Source organism: Oncorhynchus mykiss, chromosome 21 (assembly GCF_013265735.2).
Source record: "Oncorhynchus mykiss isolate Arlee chromosome 21, USDA_OmykA_1.1, whole genome shotgun sequence".
Classification (NCBI taxonomy): Eukaryota; Metazoa; Chordata; class Actinopteri; order Salmoniformes; family Salmonidae; genus Oncorhynchus; species Oncorhynchus mykiss.
Genome location: NC_048585.1, coordinates 53,090,920 through 53,107,485, shown reverse-complemented (window position 1 = coordinate 53,107,485; position 16,566 = coordinate 53,090,920). Strand labels below are relative to the sequence as shown.

General features: G+C 42.8%; 3 protein-coding genes across 10 annotated transcripts in view; 2 read left to right on the top strand and 1 right to left on the bottom strand.

Moving 5' to 3' along the window:
- The window catches only part of LOC110500711 (reticulon-3-A), a 33,880-nt gene extending 31,951 nt beyond the window's left edge, over positions 1-1,929 (bottom strand). The window contains exon 1 of one of the 3 annotated variants that reach the window (XM_021578230.2): positions 1,634-1,929. In XM_021578230.2, coding sequence (XP_021433905.2) covers positions 1,634-1,730 — 97 coding nt within the window. In that variant the 5' untranslated portion in view covers positions 1,731-1,929. The remainder of the gene's footprint in view (positions 1-1,633) is intronic. The other 2 variants (XM_021578229.2, XM_021578228.2) reach the window with 2 other exon arrangements.
- Positions 1,930-4,249: 2,320 nt separating this feature from the next.
- On the top strand, positions 4,250-13,173 carry LOC110500710 (menin). 5 transcript variants are annotated; one of them, XM_021578227.2, is made up of 10 exons: positions 4,250-4,483; positions 5,106-5,628; positions 8,117-8,325; positions 8,513-8,641; positions 8,829-8,869; positions 9,048-9,135; positions 9,293-9,429; positions 10,998-11,124; positions 11,402-11,575; positions 11,718-13,173. In XM_021578227.2, exons 2-10 carry the CDS (start codon positions 5,193-5,195, stop codon positions 12,222-12,224), a joined length of 1,848 nt encoding a protein of 615 aa, XP_021433902.1. In that variant the 5' UTR covers positions 4,250-4,483; positions 5,106-5,192; the 3' UTR covers positions 12,225-13,173. The 5 variants fall into 5 exon arrangements, with proteins under 5 accessions (XP_021433902.1, XP_021433900.1, XP_021433901.1 ...); XM_021578225.2 differs by having other exon boundaries at positions 9,021-9,135; XM_021578226.2 differs by having other exon boundaries at positions 8,117-8,334.
- Positions 13,174-13,326: 153 nt separating this feature from the next.
- Positions 13,327-16,566, top strand: part of LOC110500709 (mitogen-activated protein kinase kinase kinase kinase 2) — a 26,295-nt gene continuing 23,055 nt past the window's right edge. For both annotated transcript variants that reach the window (XM_021578220.2, XM_021578219.2), the window contains exon 1: positions 13,327-13,751. In XM_021578220.2, the coding sequence (XP_021433895.2) occupies positions 13,608-13,751 (144 nt within the window). In that variant the 5' untranslated portion in view covers positions 13,327-13,607. The remainder of the gene's footprint in view (positions 13,752-16,566) is intronic.

Sequence of the window (16,566 nt, the reverse complement as noted above, 5' to 3'; positions counted from 1 at the left end):
AGTTATAGCCTAATACACAAATGTACTCCCAACAGAGGCTTGTTTCAAGTTTAATTAGTGAGACATGGTTTGCTGAATAGATGGATTAAACTATTTGAAATGCCCTTCCCTAATGGACAATAAACTGTCAGTTTGAAGACTGTTGCAGAGACAACAGTGTCCTTTCCTCCCCCCAATCATATAGCTCACAGGACACATGCAGCCAAAGACCAAATAGAAGCAAAAAAACAAACCATAGAATCAATGTATCATAGCAAACAATTTTAGAGGGATTGGACTTTGAAGCACTAATATTCTTGCATGGCTTTGTTGACCAATGTGGAGGTGATTTGGCAACAGAAAAAACAACAGCAGGCCTTTAAGAGGTCCTCCCTTAAATTTGCAGTTGCCCAATAACAATCAACAATGTATATAAACCCTGGATTGTTGACGCCATCCATGTATTGATGTGAGGCAGGTAGTCTCGTGGTTAGAGTGTTGGACCCCGAGCTGACAAAGTAAAAATCTGGCATCCTGCCCCTGAACAAGGCAGTTAACCCACTGTTCCTAGGCCATCATTGAAAATAAGAATTTGTTCTTAACTGACTTACCTAGTTAAATAAAGGGGAAAAAATGTAATTGAGAAGCTTTGAAACCACCAGTAGGCAATATGGGAACTCCCCAGTAGGACTGGAATTCTACAGTATTTCGTTTACATGTTTCAAGGACAAAATTACATGCATGTGTGTATGTTTTTATTGTAGTCGAGACATTAGTCTCTAAAACATAATTTAAGGGGAAAAAAATCGTTAACCTCACAATTGAAAAAGTACGCAGTATGGTGTCTAATAGAATAAATGTGGCAAAAACGAATGTAGAAATTAATACATTAAATTTATATAGCTTTCTATATCTTTTTTTTATTTATTTTTTAACAATTGGGGAGTGCCAAGATAGAGGAACGGTGACTTCAAAACAGCGCCCCCTGTCAGTCAACTAGTGTATATACAAATCATTGGTAACAATGAATCTGCAGTGCAGATCACAGTCCCTGCAACATGTAGCCATTTCACCGTGGCCCAAATAGAGAATAAAATGTGGCATTGCGTTCGGTTTCCTTGTCTGGTTAATACAAAGTTCGGGATTGCAGAGGTTGAGAGAACTTTGGCAAAGCAAGTAGACTAGTTTGGCGTTCCATCAAATCGTGGTGCTCGTTTCTCGAACCAACGACGGGTAGGTGGTAACCATGTTCTAAAACAATTTCTCGTCAGTGGAGTATCGTTCGATCCCATAGAGGGCGGTGGGTGTTTGTTGGTCAAGTAGGACGTCTAATATTAGGATATTTAGCACCCTTTGACGCCCACAATAATGCAAAATCGTCAGTTTACAAGGTATGGACTACTTGTTCAACAACTTGACTGTGTCAAGTGCTTACAGAGACAAGGACAATATACTGGTTAACCTTCCCAACGAACAAATAAGTGTAGAGCTAAGCATTTTAAAATTTACCTGCCTTTCACGGTCCTAAAACATTGGTTTTTGACGGTCTTACATTAGAGCAACGGGCTACTTTATTTCAAAGCACCTGTGTTACTTAACGTTTAAACAGCATGTCTATGTTGACTAATGCAACATAGAATGACATCCGTCTTACCCGACATTTTTGAGTCTTTGGCCGCAACAGAGTTCTGTCCATCGGCAAGCTCCTGCGACGATGATATCTGGGCGGACTGGGTCATTGAATCTGCCATTTTCCTGTAATTTCACGATATTCTGCACAGTAACGGTGAGAATAAATGTTGTTATTGCTGTCCTTAAAATAACCTTTTCTTCCGACTTTCCTCCTATTCCCAAAGAGCTGGGTGCAAGTGTCACCGAGCCTGTGCACCTTCACGCGCACGTACTGAAGCGTTGTGAGTGTGCAGGACCGAAAGAGCGAAACAAGGCGGACATTTGACGTTAGCTCATTTAAAGGGCTATACCCAACATTTTCCCATTGTGTTTATAAATATATAGCCTGTTTTTGGCAACATACCTACCACATTTTATTATGCAAACATGACCCTATGTTTTCTAATTTGAGAATGTAAATTGGCCTTGTAAAGTGCTTAGGCTATAAAACATAAAGCAAAGCCCAGTGTAGGCCTATTCACAGAGATGGGCAGTATTTCTGTTACATGTATTGGAAATATGTGTACAGAACAAAAATGTAAAGCAAAATTGAATAATTTCATAGATTTTTACTGTTACAGTTCATATGAGGAAATCAGTCAATTGAAATAAATTCATTAGGCCCTAATCTATGGATTTCACATGACTGGGAATACAGATATGCATCTATTGGTCACAGATACCTTAAAACAAAATGGGCCTCACAATGGGCCCAATGGATCTCATCACAGTATTTTTGTGCATTCAAATTGACATCGATAAAATGCAATTGGTGCGGCAGGTAGCCTAGTGGTTAGCGCATTGGACTCGTAACCAGAAGGTTGGAAGATCTTGTTTCCGAGCTGACAAGGTAAACATCTGTCGTTCTGCCCCTGAACAAGGCAGTTAACCCACTGTTCATAGGCCGTCATTGAAAATAAGAATTTGTTTTCTAACTGACTTGCCTAGTTAAATAAAGGTCAAATAAATGGTGTTCGTTGTCCGTAGCTTATGCCTGCCCATACCATAACCCCACCGCCACCATGGGGCACTCTGTTCACAACGTGCAACTCAACTCAGCCCGTGGCACAACTCACACGACGCCATACAAGTGGTCTGCGGTTCTGAGGCCGGTTGGACATACTGCTACATTTTGTAAAACTGTCTTTGAGGCAGCTTATGGTAGAGAAATGAACATTCAATTCTCTGGCAACAGCTCCAGTGGACATTTCTGCAGTCAGCATGCCAATTACACGCTCCCTAAAAAATGTAGACTTCTGTGCACACAATCTGAAAGGAATAAGCTTTTTGTGCTTATGAAACATTTATTTTATTTCAGCTCATGAAACATGGGACCAACATTTTCCATGTTGCGTTTATATTTTTGTTTAGTGTAGTTTAATTGCTTCTGAGTATTTTGTCATTTGTATTACACTGGGCAGAACTACACTCCAATTCATTTTTTAACAAGATACTTTCAAGAGCTGTAATTTGTATTTTCCAAATACAAAATACTATATTATTCTTAATTATAGCAGTTCACCATTTTGTGGTCCCTTTTCACCCTGCATTGATATCAGAAGTCTGATTGCACTATGGTGTGATAACAGCATCTGCTAAATAAATGAATAATACATGTGTATGAAAAAATAGACAATCGCAAAGCATGCTAAGTATTATGCTAATGAGCTCCACCCAAATCAAGGTTTTGTCTGGAAGGGCTATGGCTTTTGTCAAAATGTACTTTTGTAGCAGGTTAGGATAATCAGGTAAAGCTTTTATTCCATCTAGACATGCCCCCTGAAACAAGGCCAATAATAATACCCAGTGTGCTTTGCAGTTAATTTTGGTATGTTCATTTCCACACATACATTTAGGTCATTCAGCAGAAACTATTTTCCAGAGTGACTCAAGTCAGTGCATTCAACTAAGGTAGATAAAACAACACATATCACAGTCACAGCAAGTAAATGTAATGTTTCTGTAACTGTTACTGAGAATGTTGTTTCTGTTTGGGCTTGCTACTTGCAAATGTAAAACTGTATTTCAATTAAATACATTTCAAAATACAAGTATTCTGTGATTTATTTTGATACCTTGATCTTTATGGTATTTTTTAATCGTATTTAATCATTTTTGCCCATCCCTGCCTATAAAATATCACATTTCTGTATAAAACATTGCCTTAACCTTAACCTAGTTGTCTGGGGAACTACTAGGCGACATTATATAAGATGATCGACTAGGTTCTAAATGAGCTTGCCCATGAGCATGTATGAAGTGTTTTTGTGTTTGCCAACCATTTAAGGCCCTATAATTAAAGCCTATTTTTATTTAATGCTGTGTCTCACGGATGCCTAAATGTGACTTTAAAATGTGATTAAAAAATGACTTGCCTACAGAAAAACATTAATGCGTTAATTTGAAGAAAAAAAAATGTGGGGGTGTACCCGCCTCTTTTCATGATGTAATGTTTATCACGAGACTTGCCATCAATGTTTCAATAAACGCGTTATAATGTTGTCTTCTCCAGTGATCTTATTTAGAACGTTTTGGCAATAATGGTGTAAAGTTGAACTACATTTCCATACATGCATCTGTCCAGTCAATAAAGGAAGGACAAAAGGGGTCTCGTTCAAACACGTTTAAACTGAGCGCCGGGTGCGCAGCCTAGTAGAGCTGCAAATACTTTGAACTGTCTAATCTTCGATTAAGCACGACTCTGCATTGTTGGTAGCTATTTGAAGGCGCGCCAAAGTTCTGACACATTTGAACAGACCGAATACAGTCATAGAACTGCGCGGCAAAAGCAAGGCACAAACAAAAACATGTGGATGTAGCATTGAACTAACGGGTGCGTATTAGCTTTCTTTCGAAATATTAATAAGCTTACGAGCGGGCTATGAGTTCGGGAAGGTTTGTAAATCGATTGGAATACACATAATAGTTGTATTTTCATGTAGTTGTGCATGTTTTGCTATTATACCTGCTAGCATAGCTGGCTAGCTTTGCCATATTACATAGCCTATTTGCATATTGTTGCTAACTGCACCTGCCGGTCAATCAAATTCCTCAACCTTCCTGTTTGGTCTTGACCAAAAATTAATCTTAATAGCTTATTGTTAATTTTATGATCCTGTGTGGGGTGGTGAAATTTTATCGAACCATTTAAACTATCGTGCTATTATCTGGATTTGATATTATTTTACAACATTGTTATTAGCGAGTTAGCCCAGTTTGTATCAGATATCAATATTTGTACCCAGTATTAGTTTAACCTTTTTTTTTTTTTTAAACCTATTTTGCGTAATGAATGGATATTTGTGCCACGCCCACTTAGGCTGGTCAGTCTACAGTTTTTTTTTTACACAAAGTGAAAGAAGCCATACAAAGGCCTTTTGAGTGTTAGGGGAAAATACAGTATAACTGATTTCAATGTGTGTGCTGGTACTGATTTCCACTTTGCTCTCATCCAGCCCCTATGACATCACTGCAGCAGAGAGTGGAGAAGACACACCGGCCTAGTGAGTGACTGCGAGCTGTGAAGGAGGAGAGGGTTCGACATGGGACTACACTCAGCCCAGAAGAAACACTTTCCCCTAAAGGGGATCGATGGTGTGGTTGCGTTGTTCGATGCGGAGCTCCGTAAACCCGAACCGGACCTGGCCCTTCTCTCATTGGTCCTGGGCTTCGTTGAACACTTCCTGGCCGTGAACCGGGTCATACCAATAAACGTCCCGGGGGTGCGCTTCGAGCCACTGGAGCCCGACTGTCCAAACTCCTGCTTCCCTACAGTGGAGTTAGGGATGCTGTCGGCCCTACGTGAGCGTTTTACTGCCCAAATCCGGGGAGCAGTGGACCTGTCTCAGTACCGCAGGCCTGCTGGTGGATCCAGCAGGGAACTGGTGAAGAAGGTGTCTGACGTCATCTGGAACAGCCTGAGCCGCTCCTACTTTAAGGACCGCGCCCACATCCAATCCCTCTTCAGTCTCATCACAGGTAGGATTTGGGGTACATGGCTGATCCAATCATATGTCTTATTCTATCATTTTAAAAGGATAATTGTTCATTAGAAAAACTTATGAGGACTTGTTAGGCATCTGTTTCTCAAACTAGACACACTAATGTACTTGTCCTCTTGCTCAGTTGTGCACTGGGGCCTCCCACTCCTCTTTCTATACTGGTTAGAGACCGTTTGCGCTGTACTGTGAAGGGACAACACAGCGTTGTATGAGATCTTCAGCTTCTTGGCAATTCCTCACATGGAATAGCCTTCATTTCTCAGAACAAGAATAGACTGATGAGTTTAAGAAGAAAGTTCTTTGTTTCTGGCCATTTTGAGCCTGTAATCGAACCCACAAATGCTGATGCTCCAGATACTCAACTAGTCTAAAGAAGGCCAGTTGTATTGCTTCTTTAATCAGAACAACAGTTCATCTGTGCTAACATAATTGCAAGAAGGTTTTCTAAAAATCAATTAGCCTTTTAAATTGATACAATTGGAATAGCTAACACAACGTGTCATTGGAACACAGGAGTGATGGTTGCTGATAATAGGCATCTGTACGCCTATGTAGATATTTCACAAAAAAATCCAGCTACAATAGTCGTATACAACATTAACAATGTCTACACTGTATTTCTGATCAATTTGATTTTATTTTAATGGACAAAAAATGTGCTTTACTTTCAATAACAAGGACTTTTCCAAGTGACCCCAAACTTTTGTGTGTGTGCGTGGGGGACAGATAGTATCAGTCAAACGTTTGGACACACCTACTCATTCAAGGGTTTTTCTTTAGTTCCCAAAAAACTGTTAAACAAATCAAAATATATTTGAGATTCTTTAAAGTAGCCATTCTCTCAACATGCTTCACCTGGAATGCTGTTGGAATGCTTTTCCAACAGTCTTGAATGAGTTCCCACATATGCTGAACACTTGTTGGCTGCTTTTCCTTCACTCTGCGGTCCAACTCATCCCAAACCATCTCAATTGGGTTGGGTGATGGAGGCCAGGTCATATGATGCAGCACTCCATCATTCTCCATGGTCAAATATCCCTTACACAGCCTGGAGGTGTGTTGGGTCATTGTCCTGTTGAAAAACAGATAGTCCCACTAAGCGCAAACCAGATGGGATGGCGTATCATTGCAGAATGCTGTGGTAGCCCTGCTGGTTAAGTGTTCCTTGAATTCTAAATAAATAACTGAGTGTCACCAGCATAGCACCATCACACCTCCTCCTCTATGCTTCACGGTGGGAACCACACATGCGGAGATCATCCGTTTGCCTACTCTGCGTCTCACAAAGACACGGCGGTTGGAACCAAACATCTCAAATTTGGACTGATCAGACCAACTGACAGATTTCCACCGGTCTAATGTCCATTGCTCGTGTATCTTGGCCCAAGCAACTCTCTTCTTATTATTGGTGTCCTTTGCAGCAATTCAACCATGAATGCCTGATTCACGCAGTCTCCTCTGAACAGTTGATGTTGAGATGTGTCTGTTACTTGAACTCTGTGACACATTTATTTGGGCTGCAATTTCTGAGGCTGGTAACTCGAATGAACTTATCCTCTGCAGCAGAGGTAATTCTGGGTCTTCTTTTCCTGTGGCGGTCCTCATGAGAGACAGTTTTATAACAGCGCATTATGCTTTTTGCGACTGCACTTGAAGAAACTTTCAAAGTTCTTAATGTTCCAGATTGACTGACCTTCATGTCTTCAAGTAATGATGGACTGTCGTTTCTCTTCGCTTATTTGAGCTGTTCTTCCTATAATATGGACTTGGTCTTCTACCAAACAGGGCTATCTTCTGCATATCATCCCTACCTTGTCACAACAGAACTGATTGACTAAAACGTATTAAGAAGGAAATCATTTTTTGCTAATTAACTTTTAACAAGGCACACTTTTTCTTTGAAATGCATTCCAGGTGACTACCTCATGTAGCTGGTTGAGAGAATGCCAAGCGTGTGCAAAGCTGTCATCAAGGCAAAGGGTGGCTACTTTGAAGAATCTCAAATATAAAATATATTTTGATTCGTTTAACACCTTTTGGGGTACTACATGATTCCATATGTGTTATTTCATAGTCTTGATGTCTTCACTATTATTCTGCAATGTATAAAATAGTAAAATAAAGAAACCCTGGAATGAGTAGGTGTGTCCAAACATTTGACTGGTAGTGTGTGCATTTTTAAAAATGTATTATTTATTTATTTATTGTGAGTGGGTCTGCCTGGGGTATGTTTGGGATAGGTGGGGATGGGACGGTATGTAAGTGGGGAAAACAATTACAAAATAACCAGAAAAAGTAATGGTATTTTTTTGTGTGGTTGTATTGCCCTTGTGACCCAATAAAAACCATTGTTCACAAACAGGAAAGCATGTTGTATTTTAGTCAAACTATACAAGGTTGTTTTGTCTGAAGGAGGCTAAAGCTGTTACTAACTCAATCCTATTGCTTTTCTTTATTTTGAACAGGCACAAAGCTGGACAGCTCGGGGGTGGCATTTGCAGTGGTGGCAGCGTGCCAGGTTCTGGGGCTGCGGGACGTGCACCTCGCCCTGTCCGAGGACCATGCCTGGGTCATCTTTGGCAAGAACGGAGAGGAGACCGCTGAGGTCACCTGGCACGGCAAGGGCAACGAGGACCGGAGGGGGCAGACAGTTGCCGCCGGTGTCGGCGAGAGGGTAAGTAAGGTACAGAGATACTTCCACCCCTTGCAATAACATTATAATAACATGCACTCACACACCTTTTTAATATTGCTACTTATCAACTACATAGAACTGCTGTTCTACACACACACTCACCTTGAACTTGTAAACACAGTACAACACCTCTCAACCTTAACCCCCATCTCCCCCTGTCCTCCAGAGCTGGCTGTACCTGAAGGGCTCCTATATGAAGTGTAACAGGAACATGGAGGTGGCCTTCATGGTGTGTGCCATTAACCCTTCACTGGACCTGCACACTGACAGCTCTGAGATGCTACAGCTTCAACAGGTGTGACCACCATCAGCACATTGGGGATGATAAGTGTGATATAATGAATATTGTACGGGGAGAGTTTCACCTAAAACGCACCTGTTGGCATCATCGAAGACATCAAGCTGGCTGGAACAGTAGTTTATATTTACCTCATAAATGCTTCTCTGTGTTGTCCTCGGTCTCTGATCTTTTTCCTACACAGAGGCTTCTATGGCTGCTCTATGAGCGAGGAGACCTGGAAAGGTGATTCTTTTTTTCTTTTTTTATCTCAAAAGCTTGTTGAAAAGACTAAATTAGTTTTGAAGTGTTGTGGTGAAAATGCTTATTGATTTACATCCAAATGAATTATTTTCTGTGGTAATCATGTTTTATTGTTCTGTCATTTCAACCCAAGTCGCTCTTTGCCGTTGCTGTGCCACAGATACCCCATGGCCATGGGCACCCTGGCTGACCTGGAGGACCAGGAGCCCCTCCCTGGCAAAGAGAACCCCTACACCATCCACCTTCAAGTGAGTGTGTGGATCTGTACACCAACATTGAAGCGGTGACATTTTTTATTTGAAACGTCATCTTAACAAAATCATCCTTGAGATATAATTTAATCAGCTCATTTTGAGGAGTTATTCATATCTTGCAAGTATGTGTGTTTTTTTTATTTTTTCCCAGGCTGTGAACTCTGCTAAGAAGTACTACAACAACGAACACATCTACCCTTTCATGTACCTGGCTGGCTACCACTACAGACACAGGGAGGTCCGGGAGGCACTGGGGGCCTGGGCCGAGGCTGCACAGGTCATGCAGGAGTAAGTTACTGGAGCAACAAGCTTAGCTACCTTCTGTATGCTCCTTACACTGCTGCTCTTTGTCAACTATCTGTGTTTTATGGTAAAAAGGTATGTTTGGCCCACAGAAATAACCTTTGGCATCGTTCATTTAAGTGTCCCTTAACTTCCCTAATGTAATGCCTTATTGATTGTTTATGTAATGAAAAGGGCTATAAAAGTCAAATTTCACCTCCCGAGTGGCACAGCGTTCTAGGGCACTGCATCGCAGTGCTAGAGGCCTCACCACACATCCGGGTTGGATCCTGGGCTGTATCACAACCGGCCGTGACAGGGCGGTGCGCAATTTACCCAGCATTGTCCAGGTACGATGAGGGTTTGGCTGGGGGGGGGGGGGGGGGGGGGGGGGGGTCGGCTTTACTTGGCTCATCGCGCTCTAGCGACTCTTTGTGGTGGGTCGGGTGCCTGCAGGCTGACCTCGGTCATCAGGTGAACGGTGTTAACTCCGATACATTGCTGCGGCTGGCTTCCGGGTTAAGCGAGCAGTGTTAAGAGGCGCGGTTTGGCGGGGCATGTTTTTTGAGGATGTATGACTCGACCTTTGCCTCTCGAGCTCGTTGGAGAGTTGCAGCAACGAGACAATTGAAATTGGATAGAAAAAGGGGGTAAAATACAACAACAACGAAGTTTACATGAATAATAATTTATTATTAGTATTGAAACCATGGATACTGAGGCAAACCCTGTTGACCATCTTTTGCTGAGGAATGCGATGACAATTTACACCATTTACTGTTTCACCTTTCTGACAGTAGGGGGCAGCAGATGTCTCTCAGGAACGTTAGGCTCTTTATTACAGCGTTTTGTAGACTTAAATCTGGAACAAGTTGTCTGACCATGTCCTTTCAGGCTAGCTTATGGTTTTGTTTGGCACTATACTCATATTGCATGCATATCTTCTAGGGGCATAATTCTGTCTGATAAACAGGGCGTGTGTTGCCTAAATACGATGTCCTCGGGACAGGCAATCGCAGGGAGCTTTCCTCCAGGCTTGGCTCTGATCCTCGTGGGGCAGTAAACCTGCACTTTACTCCTATTTAAACACTGTTCATCGGCCTGCTGGGGCTAAAAATACTAACCGACCCGATCACAGGGAACAGCCGACGGGGCCGATTTCCTCCTGTTTCTCTGTTGGTCTCTTTCTGTCTCTAGGATGTGTGCACCAGAAAGGCAAGTCGGTACATTCCCTCTCCTCTCGACTTCCCTTTACCTCTCTGCCTTTCCTGTTTCACACATTGTTCTTCAGTCTCGGCTCCCTCGGCTTGCTGTCACGACAACAAGGATCATGGCGTGTGATCTACCAACATAAATAACATGCCGTTTGAGTATTTTCTGTCATGTTTTTGGGTTCTTGAAAAAAAAAAAATAAGGGATACAAGTGTTCACACCTTTTAATATCCCTTTTACTGCATACGTGGAAAATAAATAACCTAATTGAATGAATGAAAGGTCATCATGAACTGACACTTTTTTAAAGAAGTCTGTCCTCATGTGCTTTATAACAATCTACGATGATCTCACTCCCCCAGCTACAACTACTTCCGTGAGGACGAAGAGATCTACAAGGAATTTTTTGACATCGCCAACGACGTCATCCCCACCCTGCTGAAGGAGACGGCTGCAGCTGCCGAGAGCGGAGGGGAGGGAGGAGAAAAGGTAAAATTCCACTCGTCATTACATCATTAAGAACCGAATAAACATTTTTCTACTTCTCATTTTAATCTCATGTCCCAGAATGATGCATTAATAATATCTCATGTGACAGCTGCCTTTCATTGAGGTATTGAATGGACCCCATTCATCTAACTTCCCCCCTCTATCTATTATCTACTCATTTCCTTCCTATGTTCCATTAATTTCTCTTCCCTCTCTCTTGCTTCCCTCTCTCTCGCCCCCTTTCTTCCCTCTCTCGCCCCTTCTCCCTCCACCTCAGGACCAGCCCATACAGGCCGCCGCCCTCTCGGCCCTCCAGGACCCAGAATGCTTTGCCCACCTGTTGCGGTTTTATGACGGTATCTGTAAGTGGGAGGAGGGAAGCCCCACCCCTGTCCTCCACGTGGGCTGGGCCACCTACCTGGTCCAGTCCCTCAGTCGTTTTGACGCACAGGTAATCACACCACCACAAGACTGGACTATCCCTTTAAAGGCATCCCTAGTCACTTTATAACCTATTTAACCCAAATAGATGTTTTCACAAACCACCCTTTAAAACACTATTGTATCCTTGTTCACTGTTACATCCTCCACAGATTCGTCAGAAAGTGTCTATCATCACCAAAGAGCTGGAGCCCCAGGATGACGACGACCAATCCAGCGAGGACCCCCGCGAGGGGCGAAGACGTGGGCCGAGACGTGAGTCCAAACTGGAAGACCAAGCTTCCCCTCCTACACAATCCACCACCCCTGTCCCACCACCAACCCAGCCCGCCCAGGCCAAGAAAGTAGGTGGGGAGGGCGGGACGCGGCGTCGCTCCTCAGGACTCCGTGGTGGAGACCCAGAAGGCAAGGCCAAGTCCCCCAGCCCAGTGCCCTCTCCTGCCCAACAGCTGCCTTCCCCCAGCATGGGTCCCCTGGTGGCCTTCCAGAGCAAGAAGATGAAAGGCATGAAGGAGCTGCTGTCGGCAGCCAAGATCAACTCCAGTGCCATCAAGCTCCAGCTCACCGCCCAGTCACAGGTTCAAATGAAGAGGCAGAAGAGCACGCAGTCGGGAGACTACACCATGTCATTCATGAAGCGCCAGCGCAAATCTCTGTAGAAGGAGAACTCTGGCTGTAGAACTTTCTCCAGCCTGGTTCCCATGTCTGGTTGTGTTGTATAGCCAACTCCCATGGTCATTGTCATAGGAGTGTCTATACAGCACAAACAGATCTGGAACCAGGCTAGAGTTTCCATTGGGAGAAAAACAAAGGGAGACTGACTGTAGGACCGACTGAGAGGCAAGGCAATACACACAACTGATGCATCAGCGATGAGCTTTTTTTTATTTTTTTATTTTTAAGGTTATTTTAGCAATCATATCATAAGTCCTGTTAAGGTCATGAGAGGGTCGGTAAGAACATGACACACGTGTCCATGTGGAGGAAGTCACTTTAATCAAGTTTGAACAGATTTGTCAACCAAGTCATTCTTTTTAATCTTGTGATTCAATAATGATTGTGTATCATAGGCCGTTAAAACATTCAATTGCTGTCACTTTGTGTGGCTCTAATGGGCAGTAGTGCACATCAACTCTGAGTACTCACTGATTTATGTGTAAGAAGCTCTGTAAAGAGCTTGTAAAGCCAAAGTAATGGTGAAAACACCCTGTCCCGGAACCTGTTTTGGAATGGGGGAATTGCTCCGTTAGAAAGCAGTCTGAATTCCATTCTATATTTTCTGCCCTTGAATCTTAAGTTTCATCTTTTTGATTGAAATCCCTGGAAGTGATTCGGACTATTACTGTGTAACAATGTCCAACTCTGTTACGTTGGCTCTTTATATGCTAGCTATTTGTTGCCTTATACTTTGCCTTTTTTTTGTTCTAATGTAGGTGGCCTTCAGTTGAGACTAGCCAGAGCTGCAATAGGCAATAGAAAGTGACCAGAAAGACCACACACTGTTTATAATGGGATTGCTGTAGGTGTCCCAGGTAGCTACATTCAGTAGTATTTTGCTTGATAACTTGTTTTTTTTTAATCTGCAGATAATAAAATAAGTTAAAATGATACCTTTTCTCTTTTTAATATTGTGGATATACTGTTTCACGTGTCATGAAGGGTTATTCATAGATGTCTGGGATGTACAGTGTGCATCTGCTAGTTTGTTTTCCTGAGTGGTAATATTTTGTTATATATCAGGAAAACACTTGGGATTTGAGATCACTTGACTTGGATGCACGACTGTGCATAATAAATCGATCAAATGTATTTATAAAGCACCTTTTTATATCAGGAGATGTCACAAAGTGCTTATACAGAAACCCAGCCTACAACCCCAGTTGTGATTCGGCTAGAATGAGATGAATGACTGGAAAGAAGACTAGTATTTGTGGCTATTAGCTCTATTTGCCTGTCAGAATGGTGGTGGAGTATTGCGCTCCAGGGTTTACTGGAACTATAACGTGCGTCCAGTGGTTGATTCGCTGGATGTGTTGTCATGAATGAATAAAAACGTGCATGTGAGTCCAGGCGCAGTTCAGTCTGTAAGCATGGATACCACTATTGGAGTCTCGTTTTTGGACCCGTTGAATGATTACGAGTTAATTAATCGTATTGGGACTGGCACGTATGGTGATGTGTTCAAGGTGAGTGGGGAAAATGTCAGATCGGCTTGGAGATTAGCACACGTACGCGTTTTAATAAACTCCATATGGGGTAGGTTAGTGCGCCGTGTCACGTAGCCTAGCTGTTTAAAAACAAGTTTTTATTCCACAATTGAAATATTGTTCGATTTTATGTTGACAGGCTACAACTTTAAAACAAGATAAAAGCTACCATATTGTTTTAATCAATGCGTCCTTTAAAATCTAATGAAACTTTTACGCACGTAATTAACATAATATAGGCTACCATCTACAACGTTTTATTACCACAACCAATACCAAGGGATATGCAGGTAAGGTTGGCCGTATGTCGCCCCTGCCTGCCTTGCTGCTATTTGAGAATAATGCGGGTATAGGAGAGATAGAGTACGTGCACACATGTTAATGATGCTCGGTGCCTATAATGCCCATTCCACTGGCTAGTAGTTCATCTTCGGCTGATCAGTGTTCAGGGCTCAGACATTCCATTCCATTGTGTTAGACCTGCTTTACACTTTATATTTGCTCTCCTCTCAGCAATACTTTTTTTTTCTGTGCTGCTTTTGTGACAGAAGAATAGTCTATTTCATATATCACCGTTTAAATCGGGTGGATGATACAAGATATCAAGTTTGAAGGACACTGACTTAATGCAAAATGCATCAGCACTGTTTAATGGATCTTGGCTGTTGACGCCCAATTTATGTTGAAAGGTATTTTTTTGATCAGTCTCTTCTATTTTGACTCAGTGATGTGAGCTGCGGGAAACAAACATCCTGTAATCCCACCCTGAATGTCTCATACATGCATCCTGCAAGGGAGACCGACTCAGATTGTTGTGTGCCTCCTCCCCTACCCGAAACATTTCCTATCCAATAGGCTACCAATGTAAACAGACATACAATGGAAAACATTTACTGTAAGCACAATTATGTTAACTTTTGGGCTAATGAACTCTGTTGAACTCTGCATCCAGCAAATAAGTAAATAAAGCATGTCTGGTTGCAGGGGTGTATGCTGGACGAAGAACAGATTTATGAACAATTCAAAATATCCCTTAGAAATGCACTTTCTCTCAGTATAGAAGTTACGTAATGTGCACCCCCCATGCCTTAGACACATGTAAATGCCCGGGCTGTGCCTGCTTGCTGTGAATGAGGAAACTGTTACTGTCCCACAGACAATGGCCTGTTGTCACCCCCCACTACCTCTCCGTACTCTTCTTCTCCTCCACTGTTCTGTTTCTCCAGCTTCAGTGGAGCTGCCTGGAGGTCAGGGGTCAAACAACCGGCCCTGGTACCTAGTGGGCTCTCTGACTGTATGGACATTCAAGGTGACCATTGTTCACAAGATCCACGAAACCTCTTGCTACCCAGCTGAGGGATCAGTTTTCAAGTGTGTGATCTTTTGTGGCTATGGAACTAATAGAAAGTATGTCCATCGCTGCATAGTCAAGAATGGTTTCTTTTCCTGATAATCGCAAAGACCCCATTAGGTGTTTTCTTTTATGAGTGAATAGTTCCTTTTGTCTTGTGTTCGTTCTGGTGTGCATGCAAAAGTAAGCCGAAGACAGGATGAGGAGAACGTACGTACATTCATAGTTATGTGCTTGTTATGACCTGACTGAGATTGCCTGGGGTTCGATGGTGGGGGAAAACCCACAGAACAGAAAACTGTTTCACAAACCAGCAGCCGCACTGCAGGGCCCAGTCATCACTGTCACACTGTGGGCTGCAGGTCGTTTGTCACCGCACATTACATCACGCACACACTACCATGTGCGCTGTTACTGCAGTTGTGGGCCTATCTATCTCTCACTGAATATCATTAATGGTCCAAGGCCAGTTTAATGCAACACGCTACTGAAATGTGTAATACAGGAAATCTGTCTGTGTTTTTGTTGTATGTCATTTCCACTCTGATTCAATCAAGCTTTGTGAGAAAGAACTTATGGAATTTTGATCAAAGTTAAATTTTCAGTCCCATTGTCTGTAACTCTATCCCACAGCACACTGTTATTTCAGGCTGCCCAGTGACCAACCTTAAAAGAGACATTACTGTCACTTCAGTCACAGGAAGTGCTCTCGTATAACAGGGAAAGAAACATGAATTTGGTGTTGCCGAGCATCAGGTTTTGTTTACAGGCAACCTGATAGCCCATTGGCTGATTCTATGCTTGTTGTGCATAGAGAGAGCTAAGGGCCTTAAAACCTGACGTCACATCAACGTTTTACCTTTCTGAAAGAATGGGAGCAATACATATTTACAGGAGAAAACAGGAGGAAATAGACGAACGTCGGATGGACAGTGGATGAACGTCGGATGGACAGTGGATGAATGTCGGATGGACAGTGGATGAACGTCGGATGGACAGTGGATGAACGTCGGATGGACAGTGGATGAACGTCGGATGGACATTGCAAACAACATCCTTTGGATTCAAAAGCAGGGACTTTTCGCTCAGCACTTGTTACGTAATGGCTGATGTCCCAATATAAACCATGTCGATGACCTTGACACTTCTAAAGCTCTAAGTCTGTCTGCATCCGAGTTTGAAGTGAAACCCTATTCCTTATGCATGCCCTGATAAAAAAAGTAGTGCACTATACAGGGAAAAGGGTCGAGGAATGTACCGACTTAAGTAATAAGTGCATCGACGTCGTCGTCCCCACGGGGACTGTACGTACATATCCCAACCAGAAGCCATGGATTACAGGCAAAATACGCACTGAGCTAAAGGCTAGAGCTGCTGATTTCAAGGAGCGAGACACTAATACGGATGCTTTTAAGAAGTCCCGCTACGCCCTCCAACGAACCA